Below are 14,221 nucleotides of genomic sequence, written 5' to 3'. Positions count from 1 at the left end.
TATGCTCATTTTGGTCAAAGTATGTGCAGTAGAAGAAGCAGCAGCAGCCAATAGGAGCACAACTTTCATGTAGCGGGAATTTTGTTGTTGACAACGCTCCTAAACGTGATTTGGTTTACTATCTAGCTAGCTAGAATATATAAAATAACGTTTATGATGACCAGCAGCAACACTAATATCAGTTTGATGATCATGTACAAGGATGAGTCGGTGGACGTCCGTTACGTAGATGATTCCCGTTTGCACTTGTCGCCCTGTGGCTCGGAGTTCATGTTGGAGAAAGCCCCTGCACGATCTGCACATCCTCTTCAGTCTAGTGAGAAGGTTCGACAGAGGACCAGGTTCGCCACCAGCAGCTACAAGGTAGCTAACATCAGCAGAACCCAATCTCATAATAAAAACAACCCATATGTTTGCCAATCGTGATTTGTCAATATTCTAGGACCTGATGCTTGGTGCTTTGGAGTTCAGGAACGAGTATGCAACACGCCCATACCTGCCCGAAGAACTCATCCCGGACGACCACAGAAAGGTAGCTAGCTAGCTAACACAGTTTTGCTAACTATTCGGTTTTTTCCAGAAGAAAGAAATGAATTACCACATTATGCCTACACTTAATTTTTGTGTAATTGGGACATTTTTAAATCATCAAATACACATCGCACAATTTCCCCTGTCTAACAGGACATTATTTTGCCCACAGTTGTCCGCTTACCACAGGAAACTACCTAGTTAACCTTTCACCATTGAGATTGTGCTTTTCACCTTGTCTTACAGCAGGTCTTCAGCATTGACCCTGAGGTGGAGTGGCCTGCATGTTATTCCTGTACTGCTGAGGTGGGCTTGAACCGAAAGATCGTCGTCAGTTCAGTGGAGCGGAGTGCCAGTCTGCTGCTTTCTTCCTCTGGAGAGGAGTTCTCTGTAAACTTCACCTGCAGACTTAGTCACAACCAACACCACAGGCCTCGGAGCCGAGACCCAAATAGGTCTGTCACTGAACACACACAGCAAGACAACCAAACCTGTAGGCCAAAGACTCCATCTCAACAGAGTAGCGCCTGTGCTGAGCAACAGGTAAGGCTTGCAATGCTCAAAGTGCTCTGGATTCTTGAATGTTTATTTTTAATTACAATGTCAATGTGGTTGTGTGAAGCCAATGGTAAGTTTCTTTATTATTCTGACAAACTTGTATATTCTAAGCAAGGAGCGGTATACCTGTCCACCAGAGTGGTCCAGCACCACTCTGTCTCCTGTGTTCCTCTGGTGTGGCGCTACCCTCTGTCTCTGGCCCTTCACCTCTGGCACGCCCAGTCCCAGCCGCCCTCTGGAGAGAGGAACAGGGGGGAGACAGAAGAAGAGACAGCCAGGGGGAGAGATCAGACTGAGAGAGCAGTGACAATGACAAACACATCAATAGGAGAGAGGAGGTCTCACCTGCCCCAAGCCCTGCCTCTCGGATGCCCTTCCCCTCATCAGCACAGGTTGATTGATTCATTTTATTTTATGAAAATAGACAAAGATATTACTGCCAAAACTGGTAGTGTATAATTAGCTGCATGTAAACCTCTAGCAGTAAACTGTAGAGATGCATGTATTTTTACTGTAGGTGGAAGTCCAGGTACTCTCTGGTCCAAGATGAACAGGAGGCAGACCAAGACCTCCCTACAGAGTTGGTTAAAGTGGTGTGGTGCCAAGGGGTGCTGTACAGGTACCTTTCTGCAGGATGATACGTATTCACGTGACTTTATTTGAACAGGCTACTGTTTCTTGTTATATAGATGATTAATGAGATACTATATTCATACATCATAGAAAGCATGTGACATCTCAACTGTTTAAAAAAGGGTGGTTGACCAACCTTGTGTCCAGTTATTTTCTTCTGTCTAATCATCATTACATCCTGTCTGTCTGTTTCTCCTGTCCAGGATAGTGGATGGAGCCATCCCAGTTGTGGAGGTTTCTCCAGGGGATGGTTCAGTCATCAGGTCTAACGGAGTGCTGGCCAGCTACTTCACTCACCACAGAGCTGGCCCTGGGCCTGGGGAGGTACAATACGTCACCTAATCCAGGGTTTCTGTTAGCCGGTAAAAGCCGGCTTTTGGCCAATTAAAAAAAATAATGGAAAAGCCGATTTAATCAAATTGGCACCGGCCAATTGTCCGGGAGAAGAAAAAAATCGCATTGTGAAATACTGCTTTTTAGCCTATTAATTGATGGAAATACATTTGAAGTCGGAAGTTTACATACATAGCCAAGTACATTTAAACTAAGTTTTTCACAATTCCTGGCATTTAATCCTAGTAAAACTTCCCTGTCTTAGGTCAGTTAGGATCACAACTTTATTTTAAGAATATGAAATGTCAGAATAATAGTAGAGAGAATTATTTATTTCAGCTTTTATTTCATTCATCACATTTCCAGTGGGTCAGAAGTTTACATACACTCAATTAGTATTTGGTATTATTGCCTTTTAAATTGTTTAACTTGAATCAAACGTTTCGGGTAGCCTTCCACAAGCTTCCCACAATAAGTTGGGTGAATTTTGGTACATTCCTCCAGACAGAGCGGGTGTAACGAAGTCAGGTTTGTAGGTCTCCTTGCTTGCACACACTTTAATTTCTGCCCACAAATTTTCTATAGGATTGATGTCAGGGCTTTGTGATGGACACTCCAATACCTTGACTTTGTTGTTCTTAAGCCATTTTGCCATTTTGTTCTTCGGCTTGCAAGTCTCCCCCTTTTTCATCAAAACATAACGATGGTAATTATGGCCAAACAGTTCTATTTTTGTTTCATCAGACCAGAGGACATTTCTCCAAAAAGTACGATCTTTGTCCCCATGTGCAGTTGCAAACCGTAGTCTGGCTTTTTTATGGCGGTTTGGAGCGGTGGCTTCTTCCTTGCTGAGCAGCCTTTCAGGTCAATATAGGACTTGTTTTACTGTGGATATAGATGCTTTTGTACCTGTTACCTCCAGCATCTTCACAAGGTCCTTTGCTGTTGTTTTCAGTTTATTTTGTACTTTTCGCACCACAGTATGTTCATCTCTAGGAGACAGACCGCGTCTCATTCCTGAGTGGTATGACGGCTGCGTGGTCCCATGGTGCTTATACTTGCGTACTATTGTTTGTACAGATGAACGTAGTACCTTCAGGCGTTTGGAAATTGCTCCCAAGGATGAACCAGACTTGTGGAGGTCAAAAAAATAATCTGAGGTCTTGGATGATTTCTTTTGATTTTCCCATGATGTCAAGCAAAGAGGCACTGGGTTTGAAGTTAGGCCTTGAAATACATCCACAGGTACACCTCCAATTGACTCAAATTATGTCAATTAGCCTATCAGAAGCTTCTAAAGCCATGACATCATTTTCTGGAATTTTCCAAGCTGTTTAAAGACACAGTCAACTTAGTGTATGTAAACTTCTGACCCACTGGAATTGTGATACAGTGAATTATTAGTGAAATAATCTGTCTGTAAACAATTGTTGGAAAAATACTTGTCATGCACAAAGTAGATGTCCTAACCGACTTGCCAAAACTATAGTTTGTTCACAAAAAAATTGTGGAGGGGCTGAAAAACGAGTTTTAATGACTTGTAATCTTCCGACTTCAACTGTACCAGTTGATGTCAATACATTCGACTTGTCATGCTTATCGGTCTTTAAGTTAATTTGCCTAATTTAGTGGAACATGCCTCATTATGTATGTTATTTATCACACGCATACAGATACAGAGCCTTTGAGTGGAAAATCTGTCAGATGCTGCAGAATCTCAAACATAGGCAACGGAAGGCAGGCTTCATCAGTGTGTCACACATCACTTTGGAATGAGCTGGAGGCAGTATGCATTTTAAAAACATATACTTCATTGTTTGAAACTTGAATGTTTTAATACATAGTATGAGGCATGTCTTACCCTGCTTCAAAGTAGCCTAGCCAAATTCGGACCATATCCGTGGAGGCAATTTATATATATAACTTTTGTTTATTGTCCAGTAGCCAAAAGCACAATCATAGTCATATTAGCAAACCATGCTAGTTGATCCATGTTAGATCTACCCTCTTTCTACATTTTCGAAAGGCTATTTTCATCTCTGTCACATATAACCGCTCACGTGCGGTGCCCTTTTGACAACAGTGTTTTCCCGCTAATTGCATTATGGAACGAACATTTGCACGTAGTCTACTGCCTTGTGCACATTGCTATCTCTTAAAATGCTGATATAATGTTAAGAAATAATAGTTTAAGTTAAACGTTCTAATCTGTTGCATCACTCAATAGCTTAAAAAACAATCAATGTAGCCTAGTCCTATTGGTTGTATGAATTTAGGATCTATCGTCCTACGACTGTGCCAGAGTCTGTTTTGAAGTAGGCTATTTCTTTCTCGACAAGCTGACCAATAGAACAGGTAAGCTTTTCTACTATGGGGATAGTAGATTGACAGGCTAGTGATTTTTGCGGTTCGGTGCTTGTCTTGTTTCCTGAGGTAAAGTAAATGTGGACAGTTATTCTCACATCTTCAAAGTGCAAATCAGAATTCGTTAAAGACCGCACATCGTTGCATCCTGGACTTACGTGTTCTGTTAATATGCATTAATAATTATCTAAATGTGATGTCATTCTGAGCACCGTGAGTGGACGTCCTAATCAGGTTACGCACTCAATGCAGATGGGTCCGGTAAATATCTTAAATGTCCTGTAAATTAAAATCCTTTCGGTCAAATGTCCTGCTCCACATTTTCCTAACAGAAACCCTGACCTAATCACGCTTTTTGCCCGTACAATAGCTGTTGATATTTCCTTAAGACTTGTGCTACCCAGTGTTCACCCTGTAATTTGAACCCTGCACAGAGTAGCAGTCTGTCATGTCATTTATGCTGGCTATATCCTGGCATGTGCTTACATGCAGTAGAAAGCCATCTTTTGTTATTACCATATCATACAGATTTTATGGCAGTACAGACTTTTACAGATGCTTCCATGATTAATTGTGGAATCTTAAACAGTTTTGGGATGCTGACACAAATCTAATAGGAGTTCCAGTATGTGTGTAGTTATGTTTTAGGACCGACTGATAGCATTGCTCATGTTCTGGTGTTTCCCTCAGGTAAAGGATGTGACGTACCACCTGAGCAGCCTCCCCCCTGACACACCTGGGCAGGTCTACTCTGTGTGCTCTATGGTGACTCGAGCCAGCAGGTGAGGTACGGCCGTAGACCTGGACCACCTCTGATGACTACGGCTAGCACACCTCTAGACTTCAGGCAGTGCTACTACCTTGTTATTAATCATCAGTAACATTTGAATGATTAATTACTGTAAATCAACAAAACTGTTCATGGTTGTGGCCAATTCTATTTTAACTTCAAATTATATTCATGAGTACCCTCCAATATTATTGCCTTTGAGTTTTTTTGAGTTTGGAAGAAAGGCATTTGACTGTAATTGTGCATGTAACATTAAACGTTGAAAGTGAAACATTGTTTTGACAGGATCCTGAAGTGCTACAACCAGGCCAGACACTCTCTAAAGCTCCCTGCTACACAGAGCTGCTTGAACCAGGCCAGACACTCTCTAAAGCTCCCTGCTACACAGAGCTGCTTGAACCAGGTTAGACCATGCACATGTTTCATCCATCCATACAGTTGTGTGTGTTAGTCGTTTGTGTATTGCTGCATTGAGATGCATTGTATTTCTCTCTCTGTGCAGGAGACCAGTTCAGAGCCCTTTGTACAGGAAGTACACATTTCTGAGTCTGGTTACATGAATATCACTGAAACAAGACAAAGCAGGTAAGATAAAGCAGGTCTGTGTACCAAAATCATCGAAGTTTAGACATTAATGCTCAGCTATGTTGTATTGAGTGAAATGTATTTTTAAATGGTGGAACTGTAAGTGTTGCGCTTGCTAGCATAGCAATTATTTGCTTAGTAAAATATGATTTGTTTTCTGTTTCAGGCCTAACTGTGTTGCTCAAGAGCTGGAGAAGATCAAACGCTTCAACTGTATCCTTAGTGTCACTATTCTGGGTGGCTTTTATGGGTAATAAACCAGGGTAGGGTACATAACTGTTTCTGAATTCTACAACACACTATCTACATCGTTGTCTTTAGCAAGACAACACCACATTGGCTTAGGAAGAAACAGACCAGGCTAATGCATCCAGGCTAACAGCTACAGTGCCTTCAGAAAGTATTCAGACCCCACACTTTGTGTCTTACAGCCTGAATTTAAAATTGATTACATTTAGATTTTTTTGTCACTGGCCTACACACAATACCCGATAATCTCAAAGTGGAATCAGGTTTTTCGAAACAAGTATTCAACCCCTTTGTTATTACTAGCCTAAATAAGTTCAGGAGTAAAATTGTGCTTAACAAGTTACATAATACGTTGCATGGACTCACTCTGTGCAATAATAGTGTTTAACATGATTTTTGAATGACTACCTCATCTCTGTATCCCACACATACAGTTAACTGTAAGGTCCCTCAGTCAAGCAGTGAATTTCAAACACAGATTCAACCAAAAAGACCAGGGAGGTTTTCCAATGCCTCACAAAGAAGGGGACCTATTGGTACTGTAGATGGGGGGTAGACATTGAATATCCCTTTGAGCATGGTTATTCATTACACTTTGGATGGTGTATCATTACATCCAGTCACTACAAAGATACATTTAACCTTTATTTAACTGGGCAAGTCAGTTAAGAACAAATTCTTATTTACAGTGACGGCCTACAGGCATCCTTCCTAACTCAGTTGCCGGAGAAAAAGGAAACCGCTCAGGGATTTCACCATGAGGTCAATGGGGACTTTAAAACAGTTACAGAGTTTAATGGCTGTGATAGTAGAAAACTGAGGATGGTTCAACAACATTGTAGTTACTCCACAATACTAACCTAATTGACAAGGTGACAAGAAGGAAGCCTGTACATAAATCAAATATTCCAAAACATTCGGGAAATTATTCAGACACCTAGACTTTTTCAAAATGTTGTTACGTTACAGCTAGGGATGCACCGATATGACATTTTGGGCCGATATCTGATATTTTCCTTGCCCAATAAAGCGATACCGATAACCGATATTAACATTTTTGTAGCCTTTTAAGCATTCTAGTACAGTTAAATAGTTAAACACACACACACATGGACGCAGCGGTCTAAGGCACTGCATCTCAGTGCAAGAGGCGTCACTACAGTCCCTGGTTCGCATCCAGGCTGTATCAAATCCGGCTGTGATTGGGAGTCCCATAGGGCGGCGCACAATTGGCCCATCGTCGTCCGAGTTTGGTTGTCATTGTAAATAAGAATTTGTTCTTAACTGACTTGCCTAGTTAAATAAAGGTTACACACACCACACCACACTGACCAAAAAGTTATTTTGTTGGCATTTACGTACATCGCCATTACCAGTAAATCATAATCAAAACCTATTTATTTCACTTGCTGTGCTGTTTCGTTCTTCAATTGTTCAGTCAATACCAGGATTTCATCATACATGTCAAGCAGTGAAGTTTCAGCTCTGTCTGTCCGTGGCTTCTCTTGCTCGGTGCGCACTGTCACTGTGTCCGTTTCTATCCAGCTGTGTATGTAACATTTCACGTGAACCCTGTTTCTTGTCAGCATCGAGCATGGTGGCGACACAGTAAAGAGGCTCAGAGAGAATGCCACCGAATCGCTTGTTCACAGCCTGGAGTACTTTTTTACGTTTTAACCCCACGGTTACTTGGTAGTGTGTACCGTTGTTCGACTAGTCGGCGAAAGCCAACATCATCCACGACAGAGAACGGTTGATTGTCAAGGGCAATGAATTACATTATCTTGGCGTTAATGGATTTCGCCTTTGAGTTGTCTCGCTGAAATGTTCTTACTCTTTCAAATGACTGCTCGACTTGAACTTGTTTAGTTGTTGTGAGTGTGCTCTTACTGTTTTTCTACTTTTGTTCTGTCTAGCGCTGTATTTTTCGTGGCGTCATTACGTCATCTATTTACGTTATATACGTATCCACGTCAGCTTTGACATCGGTTTTGCACATCGGCCTTAAACTAGACAGCGGGCCGATGTTGGTATTTTTAGCTAATTTCGGCCGATTTCTGATATTCTCACTGATATATTGTGCATCCCTAATTGCAGCCTTATTCTAAAATTGATTAAATAGTTTTTTCACCTCATCAAATCTACACACAATACCCCATAATGACAAAGCAAAAACAGGTTATTAGAATTCTTTGCAAATGTATTAAAAATATAAAAAGGAAATATCACATTTGCATAAGTATTCAGACCCTTTACTCAGTACTCTTTTTGAAGCACCTTTGGCAGTGATTACAGCCTCGAGTCTTCTTGGGTTTGACGCTACAAGCTTGGCACACCTGTATTTGGGGAGTTTCTCCCATTCTTCTCTGCAGATCCTCCCAAGCTCTATCAGGTTGGATGGGGAGCATCGCTAAACAGTTATTTTCAGGTCTCTCCAAAGATGTTCAATCAGGTTCAAGTCCGTGCTCTGATGTGTCCCGAAGCCACTTCTGCGTTGTCTTGGCTGTGTGGTTAGGGTTGTTGTCCTGTTGGAAGGTGAACCTTTGCCCAAGTCTGAGGTCCTGAGCGCTCTGGAGCAGGTTTTCATCAAGGATCTCTCTGTACTTTGCTCCGTTCATCTTTCCCTCGATCCTGACTTGTCTCCCAGTCACTGTCGCTGAAAAACATGCCCACGGCATGATGCTGCCACCTCCATGCTTCACCTTAGGGATGGTGCCAGGTTTCCTCCAGATGTGACGCTTGGCATTCAGGCCAAAGAGTTCAATCTTGGTTTCATCAGACCAGAGAATCTTGTTTCTCATGGTCTGAGATTTCTTTAGGTGCCTTTTGGAAAACTCCAAGCGGGCTGTCGTGCCTTTTACTGAGGAGTGACTTCCGTCTGGCCACTCTACCATACAGGCCTGATTGGTGAAGTGCTGCAGAGATGGTTGTCCTTCTGGAAGGTTCTCCCATCACCACAGAGGAACTCTGGAGCTCTGTCAGAGTGACCATCGGTTTCTTAGTCACCTCCCTGACAAAGGCCCTTCTCCCCTGTGTTTCTGAGTTTGCCCGGGCGGCCAGCTCTAGGAAGAGTCTTGGTGGTTCCAAACTTCTTCCATTTTAAGAATGATGGAGGCCACTGTGTTCTTGGGGACCTTCAATGCTGCAGACATTTTTCTGTGCCTTGACACAATTCTGTCTTGGAACACTATGGACAATTCCTTTGACCTCATGGCTTGGTTTTTGCTCTGACATGCACTGTCAACTGTGGGACCTCACATAAACAGGTGTGTGTGCCTTTTTCAAATTAATTGAATTTACTACAGGTAGACTCCAATCAAGTTGTAGAAACATCTCAAGGATGATCAATTGAAACAGGATGCACCTGAGCTCAATTTCGAGTCTCATAGCAAAGGGTCTGAATACTTATGTAAATAAGGTGTATTTCATACATTTTAGAATAAGGCTGTAACGTAACAATGTGGAAAAAGGGAAGGGGTCTGAATACTTTCAGAATGCACTGTACATCCTGTTTGCAACATTGCACTAAAGTAATACTGTAGAAAATGTGGTAAAGCAATTAACTATTTTTCCTGAATACAACGTGTTATGTTTAGGGCAAATCCAATACAACGCATTACTACGTACATTACTAAGTACCACTCTCCATATTTTCAAGCATAGTGGTGGCTGCATTATGTTATGGGTATGCTTGTAATAGTTAAGCACTGGGGAGATTTTCAGGATAAAAAATAAACAGAATGGAGCTAAATCCAGAGGAAAATCTGGTTGTCTGCTTTCCAACATACACTGGGAGATGATTTCACTTTTCACCAGGAGAATAACCTAAATCACAAGGCCAAATATATATACTGGAGTTGCTTATCAAGAAGACAGTGAATGTTCCTGAGTGGCCGAGTTACAGTTTTGACTTATGTCTACTTAACAAATCTATGGCAAGACCTGAAAATGGTTGTCTAGCAATGATCAACAACCAATATGACAGAGCTTGAAGAATTTATAAAAGAATAATGGGCAAATGTTGCACAATCCAGGTGTGGAAAGCGCTTAGAGATTTAACCAGAAATCACTGCCGAAGGTGCTTCTACAAAGTATTGACTTCGGGGTTTGAATACTTATGTAAATTAGATATTTCTGTTTTTAATTTTCAATACATTAGCAAAGATTTCTACGAGAATGTTTTCACTTTGTCATTGAGAGGTATTGTGTGTGTGTAGATGGGTGAGGGGGAAAAATACAATTTTTTTAATCCATTTTAAATACAGGTTGTTACACAATGTAAAATAAGTCAAGGGGTATGAATATTTTAAGGCACTGCACCTGTCCTTGATTAACAATAGGCTAACCAGTGGATGATGTGTGTTCTTTAACCAGCTCTACCCAGTTCTGTTGGAGAACAGTCATCTTCTTAAAGCCCAGAGGGGTTCTACAGTGGTGGGCTGTGGTTCTAAAGAGCACGTGGCCCACTGTGAGCCGGTCAGCGAGAGCATCGCGGAGGCCCTCCAGAGAACCTCCAAAACCATCCAGGATATCGACAACCTCCTCTCAGCCACAGTACTTTCTAGAGACACCGTCATGCAGGGCAGCGGATAATACAGTCCTGTGTGATGTAGGGTTTACTGTCAGAAAATACTTCTTGCAAATGAGCAACATGTGAAGCAGTCAGAATTATTTTTTGGTTTCAGTTTCACTAAGTAAGCATTGTCAGCGTCAAATGCAACCGTCATCTAGTGGCAGTTTCATTGCTTCTTTACTTACAGTTGAAGTACAGACTGCAGGAAAAATAAAATAGTTTTCGATGATTGTGAGGCTCAGATATAGGTTATGGTGTCTAACACTGTCCTGCAGCTCTAACACTGTCCTGCAGACTAATGTTTTGTGTTGTGCTATACAGGATGTGTGTCATTTATACTCCACAAGGTGGTGAAAGCGTTCCACAGGGATGCTGGTACATATTGACTCCAATGCTTCCCACAGTTGTTAAGTTGGCTGGATGTCCTTTGGGTGGTGGACATTCTTGAAAAACGCAGCAGCGTTGCAGTTCTTGACACAAACGGTGCACCTGGCACCTACTACCATACCCTGTTCAAAGGGACTTAAATATTTTGTCTTGTCCATTCACCCTCTGAATGGCACACATACACAATCCATGTCTCAATTGTCTCAAGGCTTAAAAATCTTTCTTTAACCTGTCTCCTCCCCTTCATCTACACTGATTGAAGTGGGTTTAACAAGTGTCATCAATAAGGGATCATAGCGTTCATCTTGTCAGTCTGTCATGGAAGGATGTTTTGTATTCTTAGTGTATGTTCATGAAGAAAGCCAAACTGTTCAGAATGTCTTACAGTAGAATAGGCTAGTTGTGTTTTTGTAACTTTTGTACTGCTGATGATGTCAGTGTGTTTAGCGCTGAGGAAAATGCTGTTGAATGTCTACAACCACCAATGGGAGGGACTGTAGAAACTAGAGACCTGTGATGAAAAACTTGTATTACTGCCAAAAATGATGGCCAGACCACATCAACTCAATTATTTTCCTACAAGCCTATGGATTGCTTATACATAGAAAAGGAAACTGTATTCATCCCCCTTGGTGTTTATCCTATTTTGTTGCATTACAACCTGTAATTTAAATATAATTTTATTTGGATTTTATGTAATGGACATACACAAAATAGTCCAAATTGGTGAAGTGAAGTCAAAATGGAAAAGTGGTGCGTGCATATGTATTCAACCCCTTTGCTATGAAGCCCCAAAATAAGATCTGGTGCAACCAATTACCTTCCGAAGTCACATAATTAGTTAAATAAAGTCCACCTGTATGCAATCTGTGTTACATGATCTGTCACATGATCTCAGTATATACACGCCTGTTCTGAAATGCCACTGAGTAAGTGGCATCATGAAGACCAAGGAGCTCGCCAAACAGATCAGGGACAAAGGTGTGGAGAAGTACAGATCAGGGTTGGGTTATAAAAAATTATCCGAAACGTTGAACATTCCATGGAGCACCATTTAAATCCATTATTAAAAAATGGAAAGAATATGGCACCACAACAAACCTGCCAAGAGAGGCCACAAAAACTCACAGACCAAGCAAGGAGGGCATTAATCAGAGAAGCAATAGAGACCAAAGATAACCTTGAAGGAGCTGCAAAGCTCCACAGCGGAGATTGGAGTGTCTGTCCATAGGACCACTTTAAGCCATACACTCCACAGAGCTGGCCTTTACGGAAGAGTGGCCAGAAAAAAGCCATTGCTTAAAGAAAAAAAATAGGTAAACACGTTTGATGTGTGCCAAAAAGCATGTGGGAGAATCCCCAAACATATGGAAGAAGGTACTCTGGTCAGACGAGTAAAATTGAGCTTTTTGGCCATCAAGGAAAACACTATGTCTGGCGCAAACCCAACACCTCTTTCACCCCGAGAATACTATCCCCACAGTAAAGCATGTTGGTGGCAGCATTGTGCTGTGGGGATGTTTTCATTGGCAGGGACTGGGAAACTGGTCATAATTGAAGGAATGGTGCTAAATACACAGAAATTCTTGAGGGAAACCTGTTTGTCTTCCAGAGATTTGAGACTGGGATGGAGGTTCACCTTCCGGCAGGACAATGACCCTAAGCATTCTGTTAAAGCAACACTCGAGTGGTTTAAGGGGAAACATTTAAATGTCTTGGGGTGGCCTAGTCAAAGCCCAGACCTCAATCCAATTCAGAATCTGTGGTGTGACTTAGATTGCTGTACACCAGCGGAACCTATTCATCTTGAAGGAGCTGGAGCAGTTTTGCCTTGAAGAATGGGCAAAAATCTCAGTGGCTAGATGTGCCAAGCTTATAGAGACATACCCCAAGAGACTTGCAGCTGTAATTGCTGCAAAAGGTGGCTCTACAAAGTATTGACTTTGGGGGGGTGAATAGGTATGCACGTTTTTGTCTTATTTCTTGTTTGTTTCACAATAAAAAATATATTTTGCATTTTCAAAGGCATGTTGTGTAAATCAAATGATACAACCCCCCCCCCCCCCCCAAAAAAATCAATTTTAATTCCAGGTTGTAAGGCAACAAAATAGGAAAAATGCAAAGGGGGGGTGAATACTTTCACAAGCCACTGTACTAGTTGGCTCAAAGCAGCTACGGTTTGGTAGCTAAAATGCCAATGTACGTCAGTTGCTTAGCACTGGTATGACAGTGGTTGTGTTCATATAAACTGTGTACAGACTGCCGATAGCACTTCTCATTTCTCACCTCCCTTGATCAGAATAGTAATAGCCCATACACTTCCTGTGTATGTATAAAACCATGGGTCTTTGTACAGGATAGTATTACATTGTCTCCAGACCCACACAAGGCCAGGGCTATACAGTGTATGGAGAGACTTGGACAGATTAGGTGAGTGCTTGTGTCAGGGTGGATGCCATGGGAGGAAATTGATTTTTGAGAGTGTATATCTACAAAGTCTTCAGAATTACTTTCTCAAAGAACGTTCTGTTTTATTTGAAGTTACCTTTTAGTTATTTGTCTTATTTCTGATGTATACCATGGTTGTGGACGTCTCTTACAGACATTTGCCTGCCAACTAAAGCTGAAAGGAAACCTTTTTAAGGTATGTTAGAACGAGTCATTGAGTTGCATGTATTAATGTATTTTGCTGTGAATTAAAGGTATGGGTAAAATATGGTTGCATCTGCATCCCAATGGTCTAAAGAGGAATCATCTAGTCTCCTCACTGATTGGAAAGTACTGGACAGGCAAAATCAACATCACCTTCGTGGTTTCATCTGTCCTGTCCTTGGTTTTCAGATCAGTGCAATTAAAGGAGAGGAAGCCATTGAGATAAATGTAGTACAGTATACACTCCCTTCCGTATTTATTTGGACAGTGAAGCTAAAATGTCTCGCTGTCTCAACAGCGACAGTACAGAATGTCACCTTTTAATTGAGGGTATTTTCATGAATTCATACATATCTAATTTATCGTTGAGAAGTGAAAGGACTTTATGTTTCTGCTCCCCCCATTTGAAGAAGTCATCATGAGTACTCTGACAAATTCACTCATAGTGTATTAAAGTAGTCAAAAGTTGAGTATTTGGCTACATCAAGCTTGTGACTACACACTTGTTGGAATCATTTGCTGTTTGTTTTGGTTGTGTTTCAGATGATTTTGTGCCCAAAAAGAAT

At 41.5% G+C, this 14,221-nt stretch overlaps 1 protein-coding gene across 1 annotated transcript; it reads left to right on the top strand.

The window, feature by feature from the left end:
• Positions 1-171: 171 nt before the first annotated feature.
• On the top strand, positions 172-11,028 carry c18h5orf34 (chromosome 18 C5orf34 homolog). The gene is made up of 9 exons (XM_039012983.1): positions 172-363; positions 443-532; positions 778-921; positions 1,201-1,481; positions 1,607-1,708; positions 1,926-2,046; positions 5,110-5,201; positions 5,495-5,612; positions 10,418-11,028. The coding sequence occupies exons 1-9, from the start codon at positions 187-189 to the stop codon at positions 10,634-10,636; spliced, it is 1,344 nt and encodes a 447-aa protein (XP_038868911.1). The 5' UTR covers positions 172-186; the 3' UTR covers positions 10,637-11,028.
• The last annotated feature ends 3,193 nt before the right edge of the window (positions 11,029-14,221 follow it).

The sequence above is a fragment of the Salvelinus namaycush genome, chromosome 18, assembly GCF_016432855.1.
Source record: "Salvelinus namaycush isolate Seneca chromosome 18, SaNama_1.0, whole genome shotgun sequence".
NCBI classification, from domain to species: domain Eukaryota; kingdom Metazoa; phylum Chordata; class Actinopteri; order Salmoniformes; family Salmonidae; genus Salvelinus; species Salvelinus namaycush.
Note: the sequence above shows the minus strand (reverse complement) of the source record. Positions and strands in the feature narration are given on the sequence as shown.